This window comes from Phalangium opilio, unplaced genomic scaffold (genome assembly GCF_054372755.1).
Source record: "Phalangium opilio isolate 3A_F unplaced genomic scaffold, DU_Popi_V2 ptg000053l_1, whole genome shotgun sequence".
Classification (NCBI taxonomy): Eukaryota; Metazoa; Arthropoda; class Arachnida; order Opiliones; family Phalangiidae; genus Phalangium; species Phalangium opilio.
This window is the reverse complement of record NW_028324172.1, coordinates 5,029,782-5,054,094: the sequence shown is the minus strand read 5'-3', so window position 1 is coordinate 5,054,094 and position 24,313 is coordinate 5,029,782. Positions and strand designations below refer to the sequence as shown.

The 24,313-nt window shown below is 43.9% G+C and overlaps 1 protein-coding gene across 3 annotated transcripts; it reads left to right on the top strand.

Annotated features, from left to right (window-relative positions):
* The first annotated feature begins 17,431 nt into the window (after nucleotides 1-17,431).
* On the top strand, nucleotides 17,432-23,710 carry LOC149673212 (uncharacterized). 3 transcript variants are annotated; one of them, XM_089840116.1, is made up of 11 exons: nucleotides 20,403-20,543; nucleotides 20,703-20,913; nucleotides 20,978-21,217; nucleotides 21,277-21,414; nucleotides 21,479-21,601; nucleotides 21,663-21,704; nucleotides 21,772-21,957; nucleotides 22,137-22,178; nucleotides 22,551-22,783; nucleotides 22,852-23,011; nucleotides 23,504-23,710. In XM_089840116.1, the coding sequence occupies exons 2-11, from the start codon at nucleotides 20,706-20,708 to the stop codon at nucleotides 23,647-23,649; spliced, it is 1,518 nt and encodes a 505-aa protein (XP_089696242.1). In that variant the 5' UTR covers nucleotides 20,403-20,543; nucleotides 20,703-20,705; the 3' UTR covers nucleotides 23,650-23,710. The 3 variants fall into 3 exon arrangements, with proteins under 3 accessions (XP_089696240.1, XP_089696241.1, XP_089696242.1); XM_089840115.1 differs by lacking the exons at nucleotides 20,978-21,217; nucleotides 21,277-21,414; nucleotides 21,479-21,601; ... (4 more) ...; nucleotides 22,852-23,011; nucleotides 23,504-23,710 and adding exons at nucleotides 17,714-17,880; nucleotides 17,958-18,097 and having other exon boundaries at nucleotides 18,324-20,543; nucleotides 20,703-20,843; XM_089840114.1 differs by lacking the exons at nucleotides 20,978-21,217; nucleotides 21,277-21,414; nucleotides 21,479-21,601; ... (4 more) ...; nucleotides 22,852-23,011; nucleotides 23,504-23,710 and adding an exon at nucleotides 17,432-17,685 and having other exon boundaries at nucleotides 18,324-20,543; nucleotides 20,703-20,843.
* Nucleotides 23,711-24,313: the final 603 nt, after the last annotated feature.

Here is a 24,313-nt window from a genome sequence, read left to right as displayed (position 1 = left end):
TGCTTGTGGGTTCTTGTGGGTGCTTGTAGGCACTTGTGGGTTCTTGTGGGTACTTGTGGGTGCTTGTAGGTACTTGTGGGTACTTGTAGGTACTTGTGGGCACTTGTGGGTGCTTGTAGGTACTTATGGGTACTTGTAGGTACTTGTGGATACTTGTGGGTGCTTGTAGGTACTTGTAGGTACTTTTGGGTGCGTGTAGGTACTTGTGGGTGCTTGTAGGTACTTGTGAGTACTTGCCCCGCGTACTTGTGGGTGCGTGTAGGTACTTATGGGTACTTGTGCGTGCTTGTAGGTACTTGTGGGTGCGTGTAGGTACTTATGGGTGTTTGTAGGTATTTGTGGGTGCTTGTGGGTGCTTGCCCCGGGTACTTGTGGGTGTTTGTAGGTACTTGTGGGTGTTTCTAGGTACTTGTGGGTACTTGTAGGTACTTGTGGGTGCTTGTAGGTACTTGTGGGTGCTTGTAGGTACTTGTGGTTGCTTGTAGGTACTTGTGGGTGCTTGTAGGTACTTGTGGGTGCTTTTAGGTACTTATGGGTACATGTAGGTACTTATGGGTTCTTGTAGGTACTTGTGGGTACTTGTAGGTACTTGTGGGTACTTGTAGTTACTTGTGGGTACTTGTAGTTACTTGTGGGTACTTGTAGGTACTTGTGGGTACTTGTAGGTACTTGTGGGTACTTGTAGGTACTTGTGGGTGAATGTAGGTACTTGTGGGTACTTGTTGGAACTTGTGGGTACTTGTAGGTACTTGTAGGTACTTGTGGGTACTTCTGGGTACTTCTGGGTATTTGTAGGTACTTGTGGGTACTTGTAGGTACTTCTGGGTATTTGTAGGTACTTGTGGGTACTTGGAGGTACTTGTGGGTACTTGTAGGTGCTTGTGAGTACTTGTAGGTGCTTGTGGGTGCTTGTGAGTACTTGTAGGTGCTTGTGGGTACTTGTAGGTGCTTGTGGGTACTTGTAGGTGCTTGTGGGTACTTGTAAGTGCTTGTGGGTTCTTGTGGGTGCTTGTAGGCACTTGTGGGTTCTTGTGGGTACTTGTGGGTGCTTGTAGGTACTTGTGGGTACTTGTAGGTACTTGTGGGCACTTGTGGGTGCTTGTGGGTACTTTTGGGTGCTTGTAGGTACTTGTGGGTGCGTGTAGGTACTTGTGGGTGCTTGTAGGTACTTGTGGGTGCGTGTAGGTACTTGTGGGTGCTTGTAGGTACTTGTGGGTACTTGCCCCGCGTACTTGTGGGTGCGTGTAGGTACTTATGGGTACTTGTGCGTGCTTGTAGGTACTTGTGGGTGCGTGTAGGTACTTATGGGTGTTTGTAGGTATTTGTGGGTGCTTGCCCCGGGTACTTGTGGGTGTTTGTAGGTACTTGTGGGTGTTTCTAGGTACTTGTGGGTACTTGTAGGTACTTGTGGGTGCTTGTAGGTACTTGTGGGTGCTTGTAGGTACTTGTGGTTGCTTGTAGGTACTTGTGGGTGCTTGTAGGTACTTGTGGGTGCTTGTTCCGGGTACTTGTGGGTGTTTGTAGGTATTTGTGGGTGCTTGTAGGTACTTGTGGGTGCTTGTTCCGGGTACTTGTGGGTGTTTGTAGGTATTTGTGGGTGCTTGTAGGTACTTGTGGGTGTTTGTAGGAACTTGTGGGTGCTTGTGGGTGTTTGAAGGTACTTTTGGGTGCTTGTAGGTACTTCTGGGTACTTGTAGGAACTTGTGGGTACTTTTAGATACTTGTGGGTGCTTGTGGGTACTTGTGGGTGCTTGTACGTACTTATGGGTGCTTGTAGCTACTTGTGGGTGCTTGTTCCGGGTACTTGTGGGTGTTTGTAGGTATTTGTGGGTGCTTGTAGGTACTTGTGGGTGCTTGTTCCGGGTACTTGTGGGTGTTTGTAGGAACTTGTGGGTGCTTGTGGGTGTTTGAAGGTACTTTTGGGTGCTTGTAGGTACTTCTGGGTACTTGTAGGTACTTGTTGGTACTTTTAGATACTTGTGGGTGCTTGTGGGTACTTGTGGGTGCTTGTACGTACTTATGGGTGCTTGTACGTACTTATGGGTACTTGTAGGTACTTGTGGGTGCTTTTAGGTACTTATGGGTACATGTAGGTACTTGTAGGTACTTGTGGGTGCTTTTAGGTACTTATGGGTACATGTAGGTTCTTGTGGGTACTTGTGGGTACTTGTGGGTGCTTGTAGGTACTTGTGGGTGCTTGTAGGTACTTGTGGGTACTTGTAGGTGCTTGTAGGTGCTTGTGGGTACTTGTAGGTGATTGTGGATACTTGGAGGTGATTGTGGACACTTGTAGGTGCTTGTGGATACTTGTAGGTTCATGTAGGTGCTAGTGGGTACTTGTGGGTTCATGTAGGTGCTAGTGGGTACTTGTGGGTTCTTGTGGGTGCTTGTAGGCATTTGTGGGTTCTTGTGGGTGCTTGTAGGTACTTGTGGGTACTTGTAGGTACTTGTGGGTACTTAGCCCGGGTGCTTGTAGGTGCTTGTGGGTGCTTGTGGATACTTGTAGGTGCTTGTGGATACTTGTAGGTGATTGTGGATACTTGTAGGTGATTGTGGACACTTGTAGGTGCTTGTGGATACTTGTAGGTTCATGTAGGTGCTAGTGGGTACTTGTGGGTTCATGTAGGTGCCAGTGGGTACTTGTGGGTTCATGTAGGTGCTAGTGGGTGCTTGTGGGTGCTTGTGGGTTTTTGTGGATACTTGTAGGTGCTTGTGGGTACTTGTAAGTGCTTGTGGGTACTTGTAGGTGCTTTTGGGTGCTTGTAGGTACTTGTGGGTACTTGTGGGTGCTTGTGCGTACTTATGGGTGCTTGTACGTACTTATGGGTACTTGTAGGTACTTGTGGGTGCTTTTAGGTACTTATGGGTACATGTAGGTACTTATGGGTGCTTGTAGGTACTTGTGGGTACTTGTAGGTACTTGTGGGTACTTGTAGTTACTTGTGGGTACTTGTAGGTACTTGTGGGTACTTGTAGGTACTTGTGGGTACTTGTAGGTACTTGTGGGTGAATGTAGGTACTTGTGGGTACTTGTTGGAACTTGTGGGTACTTGTAGGTACTTGTGGGTACTTGTGGGTACTTCTGGGTATTTGTAGGTACTTGTGGGTACTTGTAGGTACTTCTGGGTATTTGTAGGTACTTGTGGGTACTTGGAGGTACTTGTGGGTACTTGTAGGTGCTTGTGAGTACTTGTAGGTGCTTGTGGGTGCTTGTGAGTACTTGTAGGTGCTTGTGGGTACTTGTAGGTGCTTGTGGGTACTTGTAGGTGCTTGTGGGTACTTGTAAGTGCTTGTGGGTTCTTGTGGGTGCTTGTAGGCACTTGTGGGTTCTTGTGGGTACTTGTGGGTGCTTGTAGGTACTTGTGGGTACTTGTAGGTACTTGTGGGCACTTGTGGGTGCTTGTGGGTACTTTTGGGTGCTTGTAGGTACTTGTGGGTGCGTGTAGGTACTTGTGGGTGCTTGTAGGTACTTGTGGGTGCGTGTAGGTACTTGTGGGTGCTTGTAGGTACTTGTGGGTACTTGCCCCGCGTACTTGTGGGTGCGTGTAGGTACTTATGGGTACTTGTGCGTGCTTGTAGGTACTTGTGGGTGCGTGTAGGTACTTATGGGTGTTTGTAGGTATTTGTGGGTGCTTGTGGGTGCTTGCCCCGGGTACTTGTGGGTGTTTGTAGGTACTTGTGGGTGTTTCTAGGTACTTGTGGGTACTTGTAGGTACTTGTGGGTGCTTGTAGGTACTTGTGGGTGCTTGTAGGTACTTGTGGTTGCTTGTAGGTACTTGTGGGTGCTTGTAGGTACTTGTGGGTGCTTGTAGCTACTTGTGGGTGCTTGTTCCGGGTACTTGTGGGTGTTTGTAGGTATTTGTGGGTGCTTGTAGGTACTTGTGGGTGCTTGTTCCGGGTACTTGTGGGTGTTTGTAGGAACTTGTGGGTGCTTGTGGGTGTTTGAAGGTACTTTTGGGTGCTTGTAGGTACTTCTGGGTACTTGTAGGTACTTGTGGGTACTTTTAGATACTTGTGGGTGCTTGTGGGTACTTGTGGGTGCTTGTACGTACTTATGGGTGCTTGTAGCTACTTGTGGGTGCTTGTTCCGGGTACTTGTGGGTGTTTGTAGGTATTTGTGGGTGCTTGTAGGTACTTGTGGGTGCTTGTTCCGGGTACTTGTGGGTGTTTGTAGGAACTTGTGGGTGCTTGTGGGTGTTTGAAGGTACTTTTGGGTGCTTGTAGGTACTTCTGGGTACTTGTAGGTACTTGTTGGTACTTATAGATACTTGTGGGTGCTTGTGGGTACTTGTGGGTGCTTGTACGTACTTATGGGTGCTTGTACGTACTTATGGGTACTTGTAGGTACTTGTGGGTGCTTTTAGGTACTTATGGGTACATTTAGGTACTTGTAGGTACTTGTGGGTGCTTTTAGGTACTTATGGGTACATGTAGGTTCTTGTGGGTACTTGTGGGTGCTTGTAGGTACTTGTGGGTACTTGTAGGTGCTTGTAGGTGCTTGTGGGTACTTGTAGGTGATTGTGGATACTTGGAGGTGATTGTGGACACTTGTAGGTGCTTGTGGATACTTGTAGGTTCATGTAGGTGCTAGTGGGTACTTGTGGGTTCATGTAGGTGCTAGTGGGTACTTGTGGGTTCTTGTGGGTGCTTGTAGGCATTTGTGGGTTCTTGTGGGTACTTGTGGGTGCTTGTAGGTACTTGTGGGTACTTGTAGGTACTTGTGGGTACTTAGCCCGGGTGCTTGTAGGTGCTTGTGGGTGCTTGTGGATACTTGTAGGTGCTTGTGGATACTTGTAGGTGATTGTGGATACTTGTAGGTGATTGTGGACACTTGTAGGTGCTTGTGGATACTTGTAGGTTCATGTAGGTGCTAGTGGGTACTTGTGGGTTCATGTAGGTGCCAGTGGGTACTTGTGGGTTCATGTAGGTGCTAGTGGGTGCTTGTGGGTGCTTGTGGGTTTTTGTGGATACTTGTAGGTGCTTGTGGGTACTTGTAAGTGCTTGTGGGTACTTGTAGGTGCTTTTGGGTGCTTGTAGGTACTTGTGGGTACTTGTGGGTGCTTGTGCGTACTTATGGGTGCTTGTACGTACTTATGGGTACTTGTAGGTACTTGTGGGTGCTTTTAGGTACTTATGGGTACATGTAGGTACTTATGGGTGCTTGTAGGTACTTGTGGGTACTTGTAGGTACTTGTGGGTACTTGTAGTTACTTGTGGGTACTTGTAGGTACTTGTGGGTACTTGTAGGTACTTGTGGGTACTTGTAGGTACTTGTGGGTGAATGTAGGTACTTGTGGGTACTTGTTGGAACTTGTGGGTACTTGTAGGTACTTGTGGGTACTTGTGGGTACTTCTGGGTATTTGTAGGTACTTGTGGGTACTTGGAGGTACTTGTGGGTACTTGTAGGTGCTTGTGAGTACTTGTAGGTGCTTGTGGGTGCTTGTGAGTACTTGTAGGTGCTTGTGGGTACTTGTAGGTGCTTGTGGGTACTTGTAGGTGCTTGTGGGTACTTGTAAGTGCTTGTGGGTTCTTGTGGGTGCTTGTAGGCACTTGTGGGTTCTTGTGGGTACTTGTGGGTGCTTGTAGGTACTTGTGGGTACTTGTAGGTACTTGTGGGCACTTGTGGGTGCTTGTAGGTACTTATGGGTACTTGTAGGTACTTGTGGATACTTGTGGGTGCTTGTAGGTACTTGTAGGTACTTTTGGGTGCGTGTAGGTACTTGTGGGTGCTTGTAGGTACTTGTGGGTACTTGCCCCGCGTACTTGTGGGTGCGTGTAGGTACTTATGGGTACTTGTGCGTGCTTGTAGGTACTTGTGGGTGCGTGTAGGTACTTATGGGTGTTTGTAGGTATTTGTGGGTGCTTGTGGGTGCTTGCCCCGGGTACTTGTGGGTGTTTGTAGGTACTTGTGGGTGTTTCTAGGTACTTGTGGGTACTTGTAGGTACTTGTGGGTGCTTGTAGGTACTTGTGGGTGCTTGTAGGTACTTGTGGTTGCTTGTAGGTACTTGTGGGTGCTTGTAGGTACTTGTGGGTGCTTTTAGGTACTTATGGGTACATGTAGGTACTTATGGGTGCTTGTAGGTACTTGTGGGTACTTGTAGGTACTTGTGGGTACTTGTAGTTACTTGTGGGTACTTGTAGGTACTTGTGGGTACTTGTAGGTACTTGTGGGTACTTGTAGGTACTTGTGGGTGAATGTAGGTACTTGTGGGTACTTGTTGGAACTTGTGGGTACTTGTAGGTACTTGTGGGTACTTGTGGGTACTTCTGGGTATTTGTAGGTACTTGTGGGTACTTGTAGGTACTTCTGGGTATTTGTAGGTACTTGTGGGTACTTGGAGGTACTTGTGGGTACTTGTAGGTGCTTGTGAGTACTTGTAGGTGCTTGTGGGTGCTTGTGAGTACTTGTAGGTGCTTGTGGGTACTTGTAGGTGCTTGTGGGTACTTGTAGGTGCTTGTGGGTACTTGTAAGTGCTTGTGGGTTCTTGAGGGTGCTTGTAGGCACTTGTGGGTTCTTGTGGGTACTTGTGGGTGCTTGTAGGTACTTGTGGGTACTTGTAGGTACTTGTGGGCACTTGTGGGTGCTTGTGGGTACTTTTGGGTGCTTGTAGGTACTTGTGGGTGCGTGTAGGTACTTGTGGGTGCTTGTAGGTACTTGTGGGTGCGTGTAGGTACTTGTGGGTGCTTGTAGGTACTTGTGGGTACTTGCCCCGCGTACTTGTGGGTGCGTGTAGGTACTTATGGGTACTTGTGCGTGCTTGTAGGTACTTGTGGGTGCGTGTAGGTACTTATGGGTGTTTGTAGGTATTTGTGGGTGCTTGTGGGTGCTTGCCCCGGGTACTTGTGGGTGTTTGTAGGTACTTGTGGGTGTTTCTAGGTACTTGTGGGTACTTGTAGGTACTTGTGGGTGCTTGTAGGTACTTGTGGGTGCTTGTAGGTACTTGTGGTTGCTTGTAGGTACTTGTGGGTGCTTGTAGGTACTTGTGGGTGCTTGTAGCTACTTGTGGGTGCTTGTTCCGGGTACTTGTGGGTGTTTGTAGGTATTTGTGGGTGCTTGTAGGTACTTGTGGGTGCTTGTTCCGGGTACTTGTGGGTGTTTGTAGGAACTTGTGGGTGCTTGTGGGTGTTTGAAGGTACTTTTGGGTGCTTGTAGGTACTTCTGGGTACTTGTAGGTACTTGTGGGTACTTTTAGATACTTGTGGGTGCTTGTGGGTACTTGTGGGTGCTTGTACGTACTTATGGGTGCTTGTAGCTACTTGTGGGTGCTTGTTCCGCGTACTTGTGGGTGCTTGTTCCGCGTACTTGTGGGTGTTTGTAGGTATTTGTGGGTGCTTGTAGGTACTTGTGGGTGCTTGTTCCGGGTACTTGTGGGTGTTTGTAGGAACTTGTGGGTGCTTGTGGGTGTTTGAAGGTACTTTTGGGTGCTTGTAGGTACTTCTGGGTACTTGTAGGTACTTGTTGGTACTTTTAGATACTTGTGGGTGCTTGTGGGTACTTGTGGGTGCTTGTACGTACTTATGGGTGCTTGTACGTACTTATGGGTACTTGTAGGTACTTGTGGGTGCTTTTAGGTACTTATGGGTACATGTAGGTACTTGTAGGTACTTGTGGGTGCTTTTAGGTACTTATGGGTACATGTAGGTTCTTGTGGGTACTTGTGGGTGCTTGTAGGTACTTGTGGGTACTTGTAGGTGCTTGTAGGTGCTTGTGGGTACTTGTAGGTGATTGTGGATACTTGGAGGTGATTGTGGACACTTGTAGGTGCTTGTGGATACTTGTAGGTTCATGTAGGTGCTAGTGGGTACTTGTGGGTTCATGTAGGTGCTAGTGGGTACTTGTGGGTTCTTGTGGGTGCTTGTAGGCATTTGTGGGTTCTTGTGGGTACTTGTGGGTGCTTGTAGGTACTTGTGGGTACTTGTAGGTACTTGTGGGTACTTAGCCCGGGTGCTTGTAGGTGCTTGTGGGTGCTTGTGGATACTTGTAGGTGCTTGTGGATACTTGTAGGTGATTGTGGATACTTGTAGGTGATTGTGGACACTTGTAGGTGCTTGTGGATACTTGTAGGTTCATGTAGGTGCTAGTGGGTACTTGTGGGTTCATGTAGGTGCCAGTGGGTACTTGTGGGTTCATGTAGGTGCTAGTGGGTGCTTGTGGGTTTTTGTGGATACTTGTAGGTGCTTGTGGGTACTTGTAAGTGCTTGTGGGTACTTGTAGGTGCTTTTGGGTGCTTGTGGGTACTTGTAAGTGCTTGTGGGTACTTGTAGGTGCTTTTGGGTGCTTGTGGGTGCTTGCCCCGGGTACTTGTGGGTGTTTGTAGGTACTTGTGGGTGTTTCTAGGTACTTGTGGGTACTTGTAGGTACTTGTGGGTGCTTGTAGGTACTTGTGGGTGCTTGTAGGTACTTGTGGTTGCTTGTAGGTACTTGTGGGTGCTTGTAGGTACTTGTGGGTGCTTGTAGCTACTTGTGGGTGCTTGTTCCGGGTACTTGTGGGTGTTTGTAGGTATTTGTGGGTGCTTGTAGGTACTTGTGGGTGCTTGTTCCGGGTACTTGTGGGTGTTTGTAGGAACTTGTGGGTGCTTGTGGGTGTTTGAAGGTACTTTTGGGTGCTTGTAGGTACTTCTGGGTACTTGTAGGTACTTGTGGGTACTTTTAGATACTTGTGGGTGCTTGTGGGTACTTGTGGGTGCTTGTACGTACTTATGGGTGCTTGTAGCTACTTGTGGGTGCTTGTTCCGGGTACTTGTGGGTGTTTGTAGGTATTTGTGGGTGCTTGTAGGTACTTGTGGGTGCTTGTTCCGGGTACTTGTGGGTGTTTGTAGGAACTTGTGGGTGCTTGTGGGTGTTTGAAGGTACTTTTGGGTGCTTGTAGGTACTTCTGGGTACTTGTAGGTACTTGTGGGTACTTTTAGATACTTGTGGGTGCTTGTGGGTACTTGTGGGTGCTTGTACGTACTTATGGGTGCTTGTACGTACTTATGGGTACTTGTGGGTACTTGTGGGTGCTTGTAGGTACTTGTGGGTACTTGTAGTTACTTGTGGGTACTTGTAGTTACTTGTGGGTACTTGTAGGTACTTGTGGGTACTTGTAGGTACTTGTGGGTGAATGTAGGTACTTGTGGGTACTTGTAGGTACTTGTGGGTGCTTGTAGGTACTTGTGGGTACTTGTGGGTACTTGTAGGTACTTGTGGGTTCTTGTAGGTACTTGTGGGTACTTGTGGGTACTTCTGGGTATTTGTCGGTACTTGTGGGTACTTGTAGGTACTTCTGGGTATTTGTAGGTACTTGTGGGTACTTGTAGGTACTTGTGGGTACTTGTAGGTACTTGTGGGTACTTGTAGGTGCTTGTGAGTACTTGTAGGTGCTTGTGGGTACTTGTAGGTGCTTGTGGGTACTTGTAGGTGCTTGTAGGTACTTGTGGGTGCTTAAAACTCCCATAATCCCAGTGTGTGTAGAACATAGTTTTTTCGCTGTTATCTGCCAAAATCAATCTTTCTAGGTGGTGCCGCCTCCTCACTTGAATTTTTCATGATATATTAAGGTTTGCGAACAAAATTCTCTATAACTATTTTCACTACCATGTCCCTCTGCTAACTAGAAGCAAACTTTCCTCTCTTCTTACTGCTCATTACCGGTGCCATTCCCTTGAATTTCTGTTCGTTATAACTACTATCATGAGTTTATTTATTTCAAACCAAAATATAAAAAAATGGATTCTTTTTCCTTTTGTGCTACTTAGAATTTACAAATGTATATAACGTTGTGCCGTGACATATCAAATAGTCTCTAACCATTGTTAGAAACTCGAGAGAGAAATGGGGCAGTAACACTGATCATGCCCTGAACTATGAGAAAGAACAATACGACGGTTGACTAAAGTACACTTGATATTACATCATTTTTCAAACCCGCAAGTAAAAATCTTACTGTCCCTATTGATTTTGGTGCCATCGGTTTTAGAATAATTAAAATGTTCTACTGCGAAGCGTGCCGGTCACGAATGGGGATGTAACGTCTTTAGGAACCTTTTAAAACGCATAACCATACACGTACTCTCCCAAAAGTAATTAATGTAATGATAAAATGTTTTCGGGGAATGGAATTCTGGTCGAAAAGCCGAGATAAGTAAATTTTTGAAATTGATTACCAGTAAAATAATTTATTTCAACGGAAAACGGTAATGGAACGTTGTTTTTTCTTAAGCATGCATTTAAGTTTCAATTAAAAAGAAAAATTAATATCTGATCCTTCAGACAAGTGATAACCTCAGTCTTATCGATACTTTTTAGGTCTTGATTCTAATCAAGACATTTTTGATTAATGTGTGCTGGCGATCGTGTGGCCGGCGAAATGGGTGCTGGCGATCGAGTGGCAGGCGAAATGGGTGCTGGCGATCGAGTGGCAGGCGAAATGGGTGCTGGCGATCGAGTGGCAGGCGAAATGGGTGCTGGCGATCGAGTGGCAGGCGAAATGGGTGCTGGCGATCGAGTGGCAGGTGAAATGGGTGCTGGCGATCGAGTGGCAGGCGAAATGGGTGCTGGCGATCGTGTGGCCGGCGAAATTTGTGCTAGCGATCCGGTGGCAGGCGAAATAGGAGCTGGCGATCCGGTAGCAGGCGAAATGGATGCTGGCGATTCGGTAGCAGGCGAAATGGATGCGTGCGATTCGGTGGCAAGCGAAATGGATGCTGGCGATCGAGTGGCAGGCGTAATGGATGCTGGCGATCGAGGGGCAGGCGAAATGGATGCTAGCGGTCCGGTGGCAGGCGAAATGGCTGCTGGTTGCTGGCGATCCGGTGACACGCGAAATGGTTGCTGGTGATCCGGTGACACGCGAAATGGTTGCTGGTGATCCGGTGACACGCGAAATGGTTGCTGGTGATCCGGTGACACGCGAAATGGTTGCTGGTGATCCGGTGACACGCGAAATGGTTGCTGGTGATCCGGTGACACGCGAAATGGTTGCTGGTGATCCGGTGACACGCGAAATGGTTGCTGGTGATCCGGTGACACGTGAAATGGTTGCTGGTTGCTGGTGATCCGGTGACACGCGAAATGGTTGCTGGTTGCTGGCGATCCGGTGACACGCGAAATGGGTGCTGCAGATCAAGTGTAGGTACTTGTGGGTACTTGTAGGTACTTGTGGGTGCGTGTAGGTACTTATGGGTGTTTGTAGGTATTTGTGGGTGCTTGTGGGTGCTTGCCCCGGGTACTTGTGGGTGTTTGTAGGTACTTGTGGGTGTTTCTAGGTACTTGTGGGTGTTTCTAGGTACTTGTGGGTACTTGTAGGTACTTGTGGGTGCTTGTAGGTACTTGTGGGTGCTTGTAGGTACTTGTGGTTGCTTGTAGGTACTTGTGGGTGCTTGTAGGTACTTGTGGGTGCTTTTAGGTACTTATGGGTACATGTAGGTACTTATTGGTGCTTGTAGGTACTTGTGGGTACTTGTAGGTACTTGTGGGTACTTGTAGTTACTTGTGGGTACTTGTAGGTACTTGTGGGTACTTGTAGGTACTTGTGGGTGCTTGTAGGTACTTGTAGGTGCTTGTGGGTACTTGTAGGTGCTTGTAGGTACTTGTGGGTGCTTAAAACTCCCATAATCCCAGTGTGTGTAGAACATAGTTTTTTCGCTGTTATCTGCCAAAATCAATCTTTCTAGGTGGTGCCGCCTCCTCACTTGAATTTTTCATGATATATTAAGGTTTGCGAACAAAATTCTCTATAACTATTTTCACTACCATGTCCCTCTGCTAACTAGAAGCAAACTTTCCTCTCTTCTTACTGCTCATTACCGGTGCCATTCCCTTGAATTTCTGTTCGTTATAACTACTATCATGAGTTTATTTATTTCAAACCAAAATATAAAAAAATGGATTCTTTTTCCTTTTGTGCTACTTAGAATTTACAAATGTATATAACGTTGTGCCGTGACATATCAAATAGTCTCTAACCATTGTTAGAAACTCGAGAGAGAAATGGGGCAGTAACACTGATCATGCCCTGAACTATGAGAAAGAACAATACGACGGTTGACTAAAGTACACTTGATATTACATCATTTTTCAAACCCGCAAGTAAAAATCTTACTGTCCCTATTGATTTTGGTGCCATCGGTTTTAGAATAATTAAAATGTTCTACTGCGAAGCGTGCCGGTCACGAATGGGGATGTAACGTCTTTAGGAACCTTTTAAAACGCATAACCATACACGTACTCTCCCAAAAGTAATTAATGTAATGATAAAATGTTTTCGGGGAATGGAATTCTGGTCGAAAAGCCGAGATAAGTAAATTTTTGAAATTGATTACCAGTAAAATAATTTATTTCAACGGAAAACGGTAATGGAACGTTGTTTTTTCTTAAGCATGCATTTAAGTTTCAATTAAAAAGAAAAATTAATATCTGATCCTTCAGACAAGTGATAACCTCAGTCTTATCGATACTTTTTAGGTCTTGATTCTAATCAAGACATTTTTGATTAATGTGTGCTGGCGATCGTGTGGCCGGCGAAATGGGTGCTGGCGATCGAGTGGCAGGCGAAATGGGTGCTGGCGATCGAGTGGCAGGCGAAATGGGTGCTGGCGATCGAGTGGCAGGCGAAATGGGTGCTGGCGATCGAGTGGCAGGCGAAATGGGTGCTGGCGATCGAGTGGCAGGTGAAATGGGTGCTGGCGATCGAGTGGCAGGCGAAATGGGTGCTGGCGATCGTGTGGCCGGCGAAATTTGTGCTAGCGATCCGGTGGCAGGCGAAATAGGAGCTGGCGATCCGGTAGCAGGCGAAATGGATGCTGGCGATTCGGTAGCAGGCGAAATGGATGCGTGCGATTCGGTGGCAAGCGAAATGGATGCTGGCGATCGAGTGGCAGGCGTAATGGATGCTGGCGATCGAGGGGCAGGCGAAATGGATGCTAACGGTCCGGTGGCAGGCGAAATGGCTGCTGGTTGCTGGCGATCCGGTGACACGCGAAATGGTTGCTGGTGATCCGGTGACACGCGAAATGGTTGCTGGTGATCCGGTGACACGCGAAATGGTTGCTGGTGATCCGGTGACACGCGAAATGGTTGCTGGTGATCCGGTGACACGCGAAATGGTTGCTGGTGATCCGGTGACACGCGAAATGGTTGCTGGTGATCCGGTGACACGCGAAATGGTTGCTGGTGATCCGGTGACACGTGAAATGGTTGCTGGTTGCTGGTGATCCGGTGACACGCGAAATGGTTGCTGGTTGCTGGCGATCCGGTGACACGCGAAATGGGTGCTGCAGATCAAGTGTAGGTACTTGTGGGTACTTGTAGGTACTTGTGGGTGCGTGTAGGTACTTATGGGTGTTTGTAGGTATTTGTGGGTGCTTGTGGGTGCTTGCCCCGGGTACTTGTGGGTGTTTGTAGGTACTTGTGGGTGTTTCTAGGTACTTGTGGGTACTTGTAGGTACTTGTGGGTGCTTGTAGGTACTTGTGGGTGCTTGTAGGTACTTGTGGTTGCTTGTAGGTACTTGTGGGTGCTTGTAGGTACTTGTGGGTGCTTTTAGGTACTTATGGGTACATGTAGGTACTTATGGGTGCTTGTAGGTACTTGTGGGTACTTGTAGGTACTTGTGGGTACTTGTAGTTACTTGTGGGTACTTGTAGGTACTTGTGGGTACTTGTAGGTACTTGTGGGTACTTGTAGGTACTTGTGGGTGAATGTAGGTACTTGTGGGTACTTGTTGGAACTTGTGGGTACTTGTAGGTACTTGTGGGTACTTGTGGGTACTTCTGGGTATTTGTAGGTACTTGTGGGTACTTGTAGGTACTTCTGGGTATTTGTAGGTACTTGTGGGTACTTGGAGGTACTTGTGGGTACTTGTAGGTGCTTGTGAGTACTTGTAGGTGCTTGTGGGTGCTTGTGAGTACTTGTAGGTGCTTGTGGGTACTTGTAGGTGCTTGTGGGTACTTGTTGGTGCTTGTGGGTTCTTGTGGGTGCTTGTAGGCACTTGTGGGTTCTTGTGGGTGCTTGTAGGTACTTGTGGGTACTTGTAGGTACTTGTGGGCACTTGTGGGTGCTTGTGGGTACTTTTGGGTGCTTGTAGGTACTTGTGGGTGCGTGTAGGTACTTGTGGGTGCTTGTAGGTACTTGTGGGTGCGTGTAGGTACTTGTGGGTGCTTGTAGGTACTTGTGGGTACTTGCCCCGCGTACTTGTGGGTGCGTGTAGGTACTTATGGGTACTTGTGGGTGCGTGTAGGTACTTATGGGTACTTGTGCGTGCTTGTAGGTACTTGTGGGTGCGTGTAGGTACTTATGGGTGTTTGTAGGTATTTGTGGGTGCTTGTGGGTGCTTGCCCCGGGTACTTGTGGGTGTTTGTAGGTACTTGTGGGTGTTTCTAGGTACTTGTGGGTACTTGTAGGTACTTGTGGGTGCTTGTAGGTACTTGTGGGTGCTTGTAGGTACTTGTGGTTGCTTGTAGGTACTTGTGGGTGCTTGTAGGTACTTGTGGGTGCTTGTAGCTACTTGTGGGTGCTTGTTCCGGGTACTTGTGGGTGTTTGTAGGTATTTGTGGGTGCTTGTAGGTACTTGTGGGTGCTTGTTCCGGGTACTTGTGGGTGTTTGTAGGAACTTGTGGGTGCTTGTGGGTGTTTGAAGGTACTTTTGGGTGCTTGTAGGTACTTCTGGGTACTTGTAGGTACTTGTGGGTACTTTTAGATACTTGTGGGTGCTTGTGGGTACTTGTGGGTGCTTGTACGTACTTATGGGTGCTTGTAGCTACTTGTGGGTGCTTGTTCCGGGTACTTGTGGGTGTTTGTAGGTATTTGTGGGTGCTTGTAGGTACTTGTGGGTGCTTGTTCCGGGTACTTGTGGGTGTTTGTAGGAACTTGTGGGTGCTTGTGGGTGTTTGAAGGTACTTTTGGGTGCTTGTAGGTACTTCTGGGTACTTGTAGGTACTTGTTGGTACTTTTAGATACTTGTGGGTGCTTGTGGGTACTTGTGGGTGCTTGTACGTACTTATGGGTGCTTGTACGTACTTATGGGTACTTGTAGGTACTTGTGGGTGCTTTTAGGTACTTATGGGTACATGTAGGTACTTGTAGGTACTTGTGGGTGCTTTTAGGTACTTATGGGTACATGTAGGTTCTTGTGGGTACTTGTGGGTGCTTGTAGGTACTTGTGGGTACTTGTAGGTGCTTGTAGGTGCTTGTGGGTACTTGTAGGTGATTGTGGATACTTGGAGGTGATTGTGGACACTTGTAGGTGCTTGTGGATACTTGTAGGTTCATGTAGGTGCTAGTGGGTACTTGTGGGTTCATGTAGGTGCTAGTGGGTACTTGTGGGTTCTTGTGGGTGCTTGTAGGCATTTGTGGGTTCTTGTGGGTACTTGTGGGTGCTTGTAGGTACTTGTGGGTACTTGTAGGTACTTGTGGGTACTTAGCCCGGGTGCTTGTAGGTGCTTGTGGGTGCTTGTGGATACTTGTAGGTGCTTGTGGATACTTGTAGGTGATTGTGGATACTTGTAGGTGATTGTGGACACTTGTAGGTGCTTGTGGATACTTGTAGGTTCATGTAGGTGCTAGTGGGTACTTGTGGGTTCATGTAGGTGCCAGTGGGTACTTGTGGGTTCATGTAGGTGCTAGTGGGTGCTTGTGGGTGCTTGTGGGTTTTTGTGGATACTTGTAGGTGCTTGTGGGTACTTGTAAGTGCTTGTGGGTACTTGTAGGTGCTTTTGGGTGCTTGTGGGTACTTGTAAGTGCTTGTGGGTACTTGTAGGTGCTTTTGGGTGCTTGTGGGTGCTTGCCCCGGGTACTTGTGGGTGTTTGTAGGTACTTGTGGGTGTTTCTAGGTACTTGTGGGTACTTGTAGGTACTTGTGGGTGCTTGTAGGTACTTGTGGGTGCTTGTAGGTACTTGTGGTTGCTTGTAGGTACTTGTGGGTGCTTGTAGGTACTTGTGGGTGCTTGTAGCTACTTGTGGGTGCTTGTTCCGGGTACTTGTGGGTGTTTGTAGGTATTTGTGGGTGCTTGTAGGTACTTGTGGGTGCTTGTTCCGGGTACTTGTGGGTATTTGTAGGAACTTGTGGGTGCTTGTGGGTGTTTGAAGGTACTTTTGGGTGCTTGTAGGTACTTCTGGGTACTTGTAGGTACTTGTGGGTACTTTTAGATACTTGTGGGTGCTTGTGGGTACTTGTGGGTGCTTGTACGTACTTATGGGTGCTTGTAGCTACTTGTGGGTGCTTGTTCCGGGTACTTGTGGGTGTTTGTAGGTATTTGTGGGTGCTTGTAGGTACTTGTGGGTGCTTGTTCCGGGTACTTGTGGGTGTTTGTAGGAACTTGTGGGTGCTTGTGGGTGTTTGAAGGTACTTTTGGGTGCTTGTAGGTACTTCTGGGTACTTGTAGGTACTTGTGGGTACTTTTAGATACTTGTGGGTGCTTGTGAGTACTTGTGGGTGCTTGTACGTACTTATGGGTGCTTGTACGTACTTATGGGTACTTGTGGGTACTTGTGGGTGCTTGTAGGTACTTGTGGGTACTTGTAGTTACTTGTGGGTACTTGTAGTTACTTGTAGTTACTTGTGGGTACTTGTAGGTACTTGTGGGTACTTGTAGGTACTTGTGGGTGAATGTAGGTACTTGTGGGTACTTGTAGGTACTTTTGGGTACTTGTAGGTACTTTCTGGGTACTTGTAGGTACTTGTGGGTGCTTGTAGGTACTTGTGGGTACTTGTAGGTACTTGTGGGTACTTGTGGGTGCTTGTAGGTACTTGTGGGTACTTGTAGGTACTTGTGGGTTCTTGTAGGTACTTGTGGGTACTTGTGGGTACTTCTGGGTATTTGTCGGTACTTGTGGGTACTTGTAGGTACTTCTGGGTATTTGTAGGTACTTGTGGGTACTTGTAGGTACTTGTGGGTACTTGTAGGTACTTGTGGGTACTTGTAGGTGCTTGTGAGTACTTGTAGGTACTTGTGGGTACTTGTGGGTGCTTGTAGGTACTTGTGGGTACTTGTAGGTACTTGTGGGTTCTTGTAGGTACTTGTGGGTACTTCTGCCCAGCAAACACACATGATCCGAGAAATGTCCCAAACAGACCCAAATCTCCCACGGCAATCCCGCCCAAAAGGGTTCTTCCCCTAATATACCTCGTATATCCATAAAACCTCCAATTTTTTGGATATTCTATAGATACACCTAGAACGTGCAAATTTCTGTGTTCAAAGTCACTTGAACAAGGAACATCCATATGATATCCAAATATTTTTCACAATAGCAGCGCCTTTTGGAGCTAGGTAGCGGCCTTTTGAACTACAATAGTTTTTATTTAAGAATAAAATTTAAAATGTGCTAAATTAATCTCAATAATATAATTTAAAAAATCAAAATTATCAGAGGTGATTATCAGCCCGAAATCAAAATTAAAAAATAAGTATAATTAGGCACTAGGTGGCACGGTGAACCTAGCCGCGTGTGCAAGAAGGAAGGAGGCGAGGCGAGTCTCGCTCTCGCGAAACGTGACGACGTCATTTACGGGTAGAGGTACGCCAGCTGAGCAGTCAAATATTTATCGTACATTTTTTTTCGATTGCGGACGGTTATCTAATCGCGAGTTTAGTAAATTTTCGGGCTTTACATTGACCACGGTAATTAAAGTACCTCCTGCTCTAATCACCAAGTATTCGGTTAAACGCTGCTGTGTTCGGGAACCAACGTTTTCAACATAAAAGGTAAATCATTTGTTCATTTTTCATTGTTATTTATTGCCAAGGCTTAGCAGCAGTGCCTAATAGTGATGGCACCCCCTTCCTTTGACTTTACTACGCTCTATTGCTATTAACAAATAGTGCCACTACTCTTTTGATGCTCTGGGACTAAAACCAAACCAAACCAAACCAAACCTAACCTAAAATTTATGATTTAAGGTAATTTTTTACTAATTTTAACAAAATTCATTCCGCGTAAATTATTTTATTTTTACATAATTTTTACGTTATTTTAGGTTTGGTTTGGTTTGGTTAAGTGCGGCGCCGCTGCGTGTATCATCACAGCGAGTCCCGGCAAAGCCTTTGGCACGGCTATTTTTTAATGTTAATTATTGTTTGCGCTCATTATAATGGTGTCCAATGAATAGAGGAAGGCGTAAGCTTTCATTTGGTATATGATTTATTAAGTTTGGAAGAGCAGGGGCTATTCTTAAATTTAGCCATTAAATGTTGTGGGCAGTGAGGACAGAGAAAAATAATATTTTATGAACATGTTGTGCATGTTGCCAAGTAATTTATTCTAAATATAAGCTTTAGTTTTATTTTGCGAATTAGTTGTGCCTGTTGCATTTTAATATATACGTACAATCCTGCGTGTTAAGGTTAAAATGCCGAAAGGACGTTACAAGCTTTTATCAACCTTGTCATCTAGACATCGTTCAAGGCTAATAAATTCTTCTTCAAATGCAATCCAAAACAATTTATTGAATGGCAAACTATATAATGACCAAAGCAGCTCTACAGACATAGATAGTGATCGATACAATGACCAAAGCAGCTCTACAGAAATAGATAGTGATCAATACAATGAACATAGCAGCTCTACAGAAATAGATAGTGATCAATACAATGAACATAGCAGCTCTACAGAAATAGATAGTGATTCAGATGAAGATTTTTTTGACGAAGAAACGAATGCTTTTGGGTGTAACGAACCTCAATCAGATGATATTGAAATTGAAGAACACAAAACTACTGAGGATGAACGTTTCCGACCAGATATTGTAACAGATGAAACATTTGATAATCTGCAAGCGAACGAAACAGTACACTTGAGAGCAAGCCTTGCAAGGTGGACAACTTGTTACGGAATAAGCAAAGCTGCTGTTAATGGCCTTCTAAAGATATTGAAAAAGCATAACTGCTTCAAAGAAATACCCAGCGACTCGCGTACTCTATTGCGAACCCCCAGATATTCTATTGTAGAAGAAATGCCACCCGGCGAATACTTTCATTTCGGACTCGAATCAGGTATTCGCTATACTGTCAGTCGTGAGCACGATGAAACATTGATAGGACCAGTGTTTAAGATTTTAATTAATATCGACGGATTGCCACTTGGAACGAGCACAACCAGTAACTTTTGGCCAATATTAGGTTTAATTTCCTCGCTCAAAAACTCTAAGCCTTTCGTTATTGGTATTTTTCATGGACTAAGCAAACCTAAATGTACCGATCAGTACTTATCTTCCTTTATCACAGAGGCATCACTTCTAATAGAAGAAGGTCTTACAGTAAACGGCATTCATAAGACAGTGAAAATAACAGGTTTTGTCTGTGACACTCCTGCTAGGGCTTTTATCAGAAAGGTTAAAGGACATAATGGTTACTTTGGATGTGATAAATGCACGCAGCCTGGAATAAGACGCAGAAAGAGGCATTGCTTTCCTTTAGTCAATGATGAGTTAAGAACAGATGCTAGCTTTAGAAATAAATCACAAGCGGGACATCATCATGGAACTAGTCTTTTGGAAAAACTAAAAAACATTGACATGGTGCAAGACTTTCCGCTAGACTATATGCACCTAGTCTGTTTGGGCGTTGTTAAGAAAACACTTAAACTGTGGATGGGGGCAGAGAAAAAAAATGCTACGTTTAAATTTAGGCCTGATCAAATCTTAGAAGTGTCCAATCGCTTAGAATCTTTAGCTCCGGTAACCTGTTCGGAGTTTGTTAGAAAGCCTAGATCTTTAAAAGATGTTGACAGGTTTAAGGCTACGGAATTCCGGCAATTTTTGTTATATTCAGGAATCTTAGTTTTGAAAAATATACTACCAAATTCTCATTACGAGCTTTATAGAACTTTAATCGTGGCTATTCGAATTCTGGCCACACCACAACAAACTGTGGGACTAATAGATTTTGCTGGAGAATTACTAAAATATTTTGTTCAAATGTATAGTGTTCTTTATGGCAAACATTTAATTTCGTATAACGTACACTGTTTACTTCATCTAGTAAAAGATTGTAGAAAATACGGTCATCTTGATGCATTTAGTGCGTTTCCTTTCGAAAACTATCTTTATACGCTTAAAAGTAAAATTGCAAACACTGGCTACCCATTAAAGCAGGCTATTAATCGCATAACAGAAGAAAGGAGAATAAGCAGCTGTGCTTTAAACGTTAGACCAAAAGACTTTTCGTGTCACATGGTACACAAAGAAGGACCCCTTTTAGATGGGTGCGTTGACCCCCAGTTCAAGAAAATTATTCTGGCAGACTTTCAACTTTCAGTCTCCCAGCGTGATCACTGCTGTATTTTGAGTGATTTAAGCATCGTGGTGATTGAAAACATTGTTTCGTCTGAAAAAGACCCATCGAAAATGATTTTAGTGGGAAGAAAGTTCAAGAGTGTAGAAAATTATTTTACATCGCCATGTCCATCGTCTAAAGTCGGTGTGTTTCGAGTAAAAACGATATCAGCGTTAATGAAATGGCCTCTTAGTGAAGTATCTTCGAAAGCTATGAAATATCCGTTAAACAACACCAATGAGTTCCTTGTTATGCAACTTCTTCATAACACGTGCAGTGATTGAAATGTGGTTTGTAACTTTATCTAAAACTGTTTCATGCTGCAACCTTAAATTAAGTTTTCAGTGCATGGATTTTGAAATTTAAGTATAGCTAGAATTAAACATTCAATTATTCATTATTGGTTTTTAGCATTGCAGAGTGCTTTAATAGACAGTATTTTCTTGCAGAAAATGGCCGAAAATCATAGATTCAACATAGTGGAATTTATTCAAGGAGGAGTGGCGGTCGTAGTTGATTCGTGGCTTTTTGAAGAAAACTCTGAAAATAAATGTTACTGGCCTGGAGACAGAAATGCATCCAGATATGCGAAAAAACAAGTTCCACCAATTACTGACAAATGGGAAATTTATGAAGTAAATATTATTCGTAGCAGCATTGGTAAGATATATTCTTCTCGATATTTACGTCAAATTCATGTTTTAATAAATATTTGACGTTACAGATTCTTTTGCTGAAGCATGGAAAAAAATGTTAAAGTCTTGCCGAGACACTGATATTTCTGCTAGTGAAAAAGATACTGGACCTGGTAAAAGAAGAAAAAAGACTAAGCAACCGCTTGAACGTGCTCCATCTGAAACAGACACTGAATCCGAGGATGAAAATGCAGACAAGGAATCAGCCGACCAAGTTCCCGAACTTCCAGTTCTTAACTCTATTGCCCACGCTTCATCTGTTAGCCAGAGTATGATATTATCGTAATAATGTGTGCTAAGAATTTATAATTTAAATTTCAATTAATAGGCCGTGGCTGTGTTCGAAGTGTGAATTTGGTATCAAGCCAAAACGAACTATCGATGAGGCTGCAAAATGGACGTTCTAAACCAGCGGTCCCAACTAATCAGAAGATTTCAAGTTTATTTAGCGAGGATATTCCTTTTGGTATAATTCCACGTTTAATTTTAATAAATTTGTTTCATTTTTACTTAATTATGTCTGTTTGAAGCTGCTAGTGACGAGTCGTCAAGAAAATCGCAAGGCCTTAACAATTTCGGGCTTTCAACTTCAAAGGATCAAAATGATGACGATAGTGGGTCTTGGCATTCTGAAATTTTAAGTGATGTTGAAGGTAATTTCACTCTGGATAACTGTTTGATTTTGGTAATAAAAATGTATTTTATAATTTTTAGGTTCTGGTGAGAATGAAATATCAAATTTTGGACCGCAAAAAAGTAAACAAAAATTACAGCTAGTTAGAATTAATGTATGAAAAGAAACTAACCAGTCTCCTAATTTTAGATCAAACCAGAAATAAAAACAATGATGTATTGAAGTCAAGGCTATCATCATCTTTGGATTCCAGTATTCGTCCAAATTATTACGCTCCCAAAAGGCTGTTAAAAAATAAAACTGACGAATTTGCTAACAAGACTGCCACTGCAAATATTTCTTCTGATAATCGTAAACGCAAGCATTTTCTCAAAGGCAAGTTTTAAATCATACATTATTAATGGCTATTTAAATATTCAGTGAATCGGTTTAAAACAAATCTAATTAAATGGCGTAGTGGTTCAACGTTGAATATTTTATCATAATTTATACGGGAGTACCCGAAAACTATTCGTTCTAATAAATATTGAAATTACTTATTATTTTGTTCTTAGATGAAGAGAACTCAGATAATCCGATGGTTGCTGTCAGCAAATGTATGCCATAAACATTCATTTTTGGATTTTATCGGAGCTGCGCAAGTCTTGACTTTTTGGTTTTGAGTCCACGTTCGAGTACAATCTGAGTCCTATTTTCCCTTCGAGAGTCTAATTTGAGGTTTTGCAATTATCTGATAGAATACTCATTTAAAAATCTGATTTCTAATAATTTTGGTATTTAATACCATATTATTTGTTATAAAATTTTAATTAAATGTGAAACTTAATTGTGTAGCGGGAATTTCAGCAGACTGTAGCTAGAATTACTACCAGAGTACTCGACTCAGACTCATTGCCGATTACTTGCAATATTCGATTACTCGCTTACCCCTGGATTTTATTGAAGTTCTAATCTTTAAATTATTTTAGCATGGTTGAATAATGTAAAACGAAATCAAGATATTATGAAATCCACTCAGCAACAAATTTTAGAAACAGTGCAAGCAATACTAGCAAATACACAGAGCAGCAGTCGCCCTAATCCGCTTACAGGCGAAGATGTTGAAAAGTTACAAGAAATGTTTGGTTTTCCATTGAAAAGCGAAACAGACCTCGATTTATTAGAAGACTTACTAGGCTCGGTAGAAAATGTCACAAAACTAGTAAATAATATTTAATTTTATAATTTATATTGGATCGATGATTTATATTTTCTTTTTACGTTTTTTAGAGAGGATATTTGAAACAATTTGGAGGTGTGACCCTCTATGACAGTGTAAAACGAATTTTGGTTGACGTTTTTGTAGACGAATTTGCAAGACAATATAGCTGGGAAGGCAGGAAAGGTAAACGGACGCTGTGTAATTTAAGGCTGATGAAAATAACAATAGGTAACGAATATTCTAGTTATTTAATGTAGAACGGCAACAAATTATTTTAGTCTATTTAAGCTGTGGAAATTAAACTTAGAAGCATAGGGAAAACTCACTTAACGTTCTCGTTAATTTATTATTATTTTTCAAAGTTGTAATTTCAACTCGCTAATTTTAATATGTATAGTTTCACGAGTGAAAGGAATTTTTCGCGTGCAATCGGTGATTGTTTATCAAAGGCAATTATAATTATGAGGTCTGCGATTGCTCGCAGTAAACTACTCTCGTCTTGTGAAATATTAATATGTGCTAAATTTCGTTGCAAAACAGCTTTAGGCTTAGCAAGTGAAAATCACAATTTTGAAAATTATACATTAACGAAATTTTTGGTAATGATTTCATGCATAATTCCCCAGCCTTGATTGACTAACGATAACATGTTGCCCTTCATTATCCCTTTAAATTCATAATCAACTTTAAATATTTAATTTACTTATTCTAACCATGCAGAGACTGTTAGAGGATTAAAAAGTTTTAAGGAGGCCACTGTTTCAGATGTTGAGAAACATATAAAATCATGGTTTAACCACGCATCTGAACGGGTTAAATCAAAAGAGACAACTTCAAAAAAGCAACTTCAGGCAACCAACGGATAATCAATTTTACGATACGAATTTTTAAACTGACAAATAAAACGACCGGGTTTTCAAATTGGAATTATTTTGGTCTTTATTAACTATTAACATCCCAACAATGTTATTTGGATGTATCTATGCTCAATTTAAGAAATACCCAAGATATCCTAAGCATATTCATATCAACAACGATTCATAATCCAGAGACGTTCTCAGAATATTTGTGGGAGCAAGGCATATATTTTATATTTTCGAGCTGATGTTCTTAGAACCTACTCGGCATTTTGGACGGACATAATAAATGCCCCCCCAAAATCCGTGGAATGTCAATAGGTTGTCCCAAAGTTTTGAGCTAATATTCCTAGAACCTACTCAGCATTTTGGACGGACATAATAAATAACCCCTCAAAATCCGAGGAATGTCAGAGGGATGTCACAAAGGTTTTACTATGGATGTCCTGGGGATGGGGATAATGCGGACATTTGGAACTCTAGGAATATCCACAATTGCTCTTTTTAGGTTTTTTGGATGTCCTGTCAATATACCGAATCCCCCACAATAATCTCCCTGGAATGCCCCGAGGATCTTTTGTGTTTGCTGGGTGGGTATTTGTCGGTACTTGTGGGTACTTGTAGGTACTTCTGGGTATTTGTAGGTACTTGTGGGTACTTGTAGGTACTTGTG

What these genes read in the sequence shown, in the direction of transcription:
- LOC149673212 (XM_089840114.1), top strand. Translation starts at nt 18,330, where the DNA reads ATGCCGAAAGGACGTTACAAGCTTTTATCAACCTTGTCATCTAGACAT.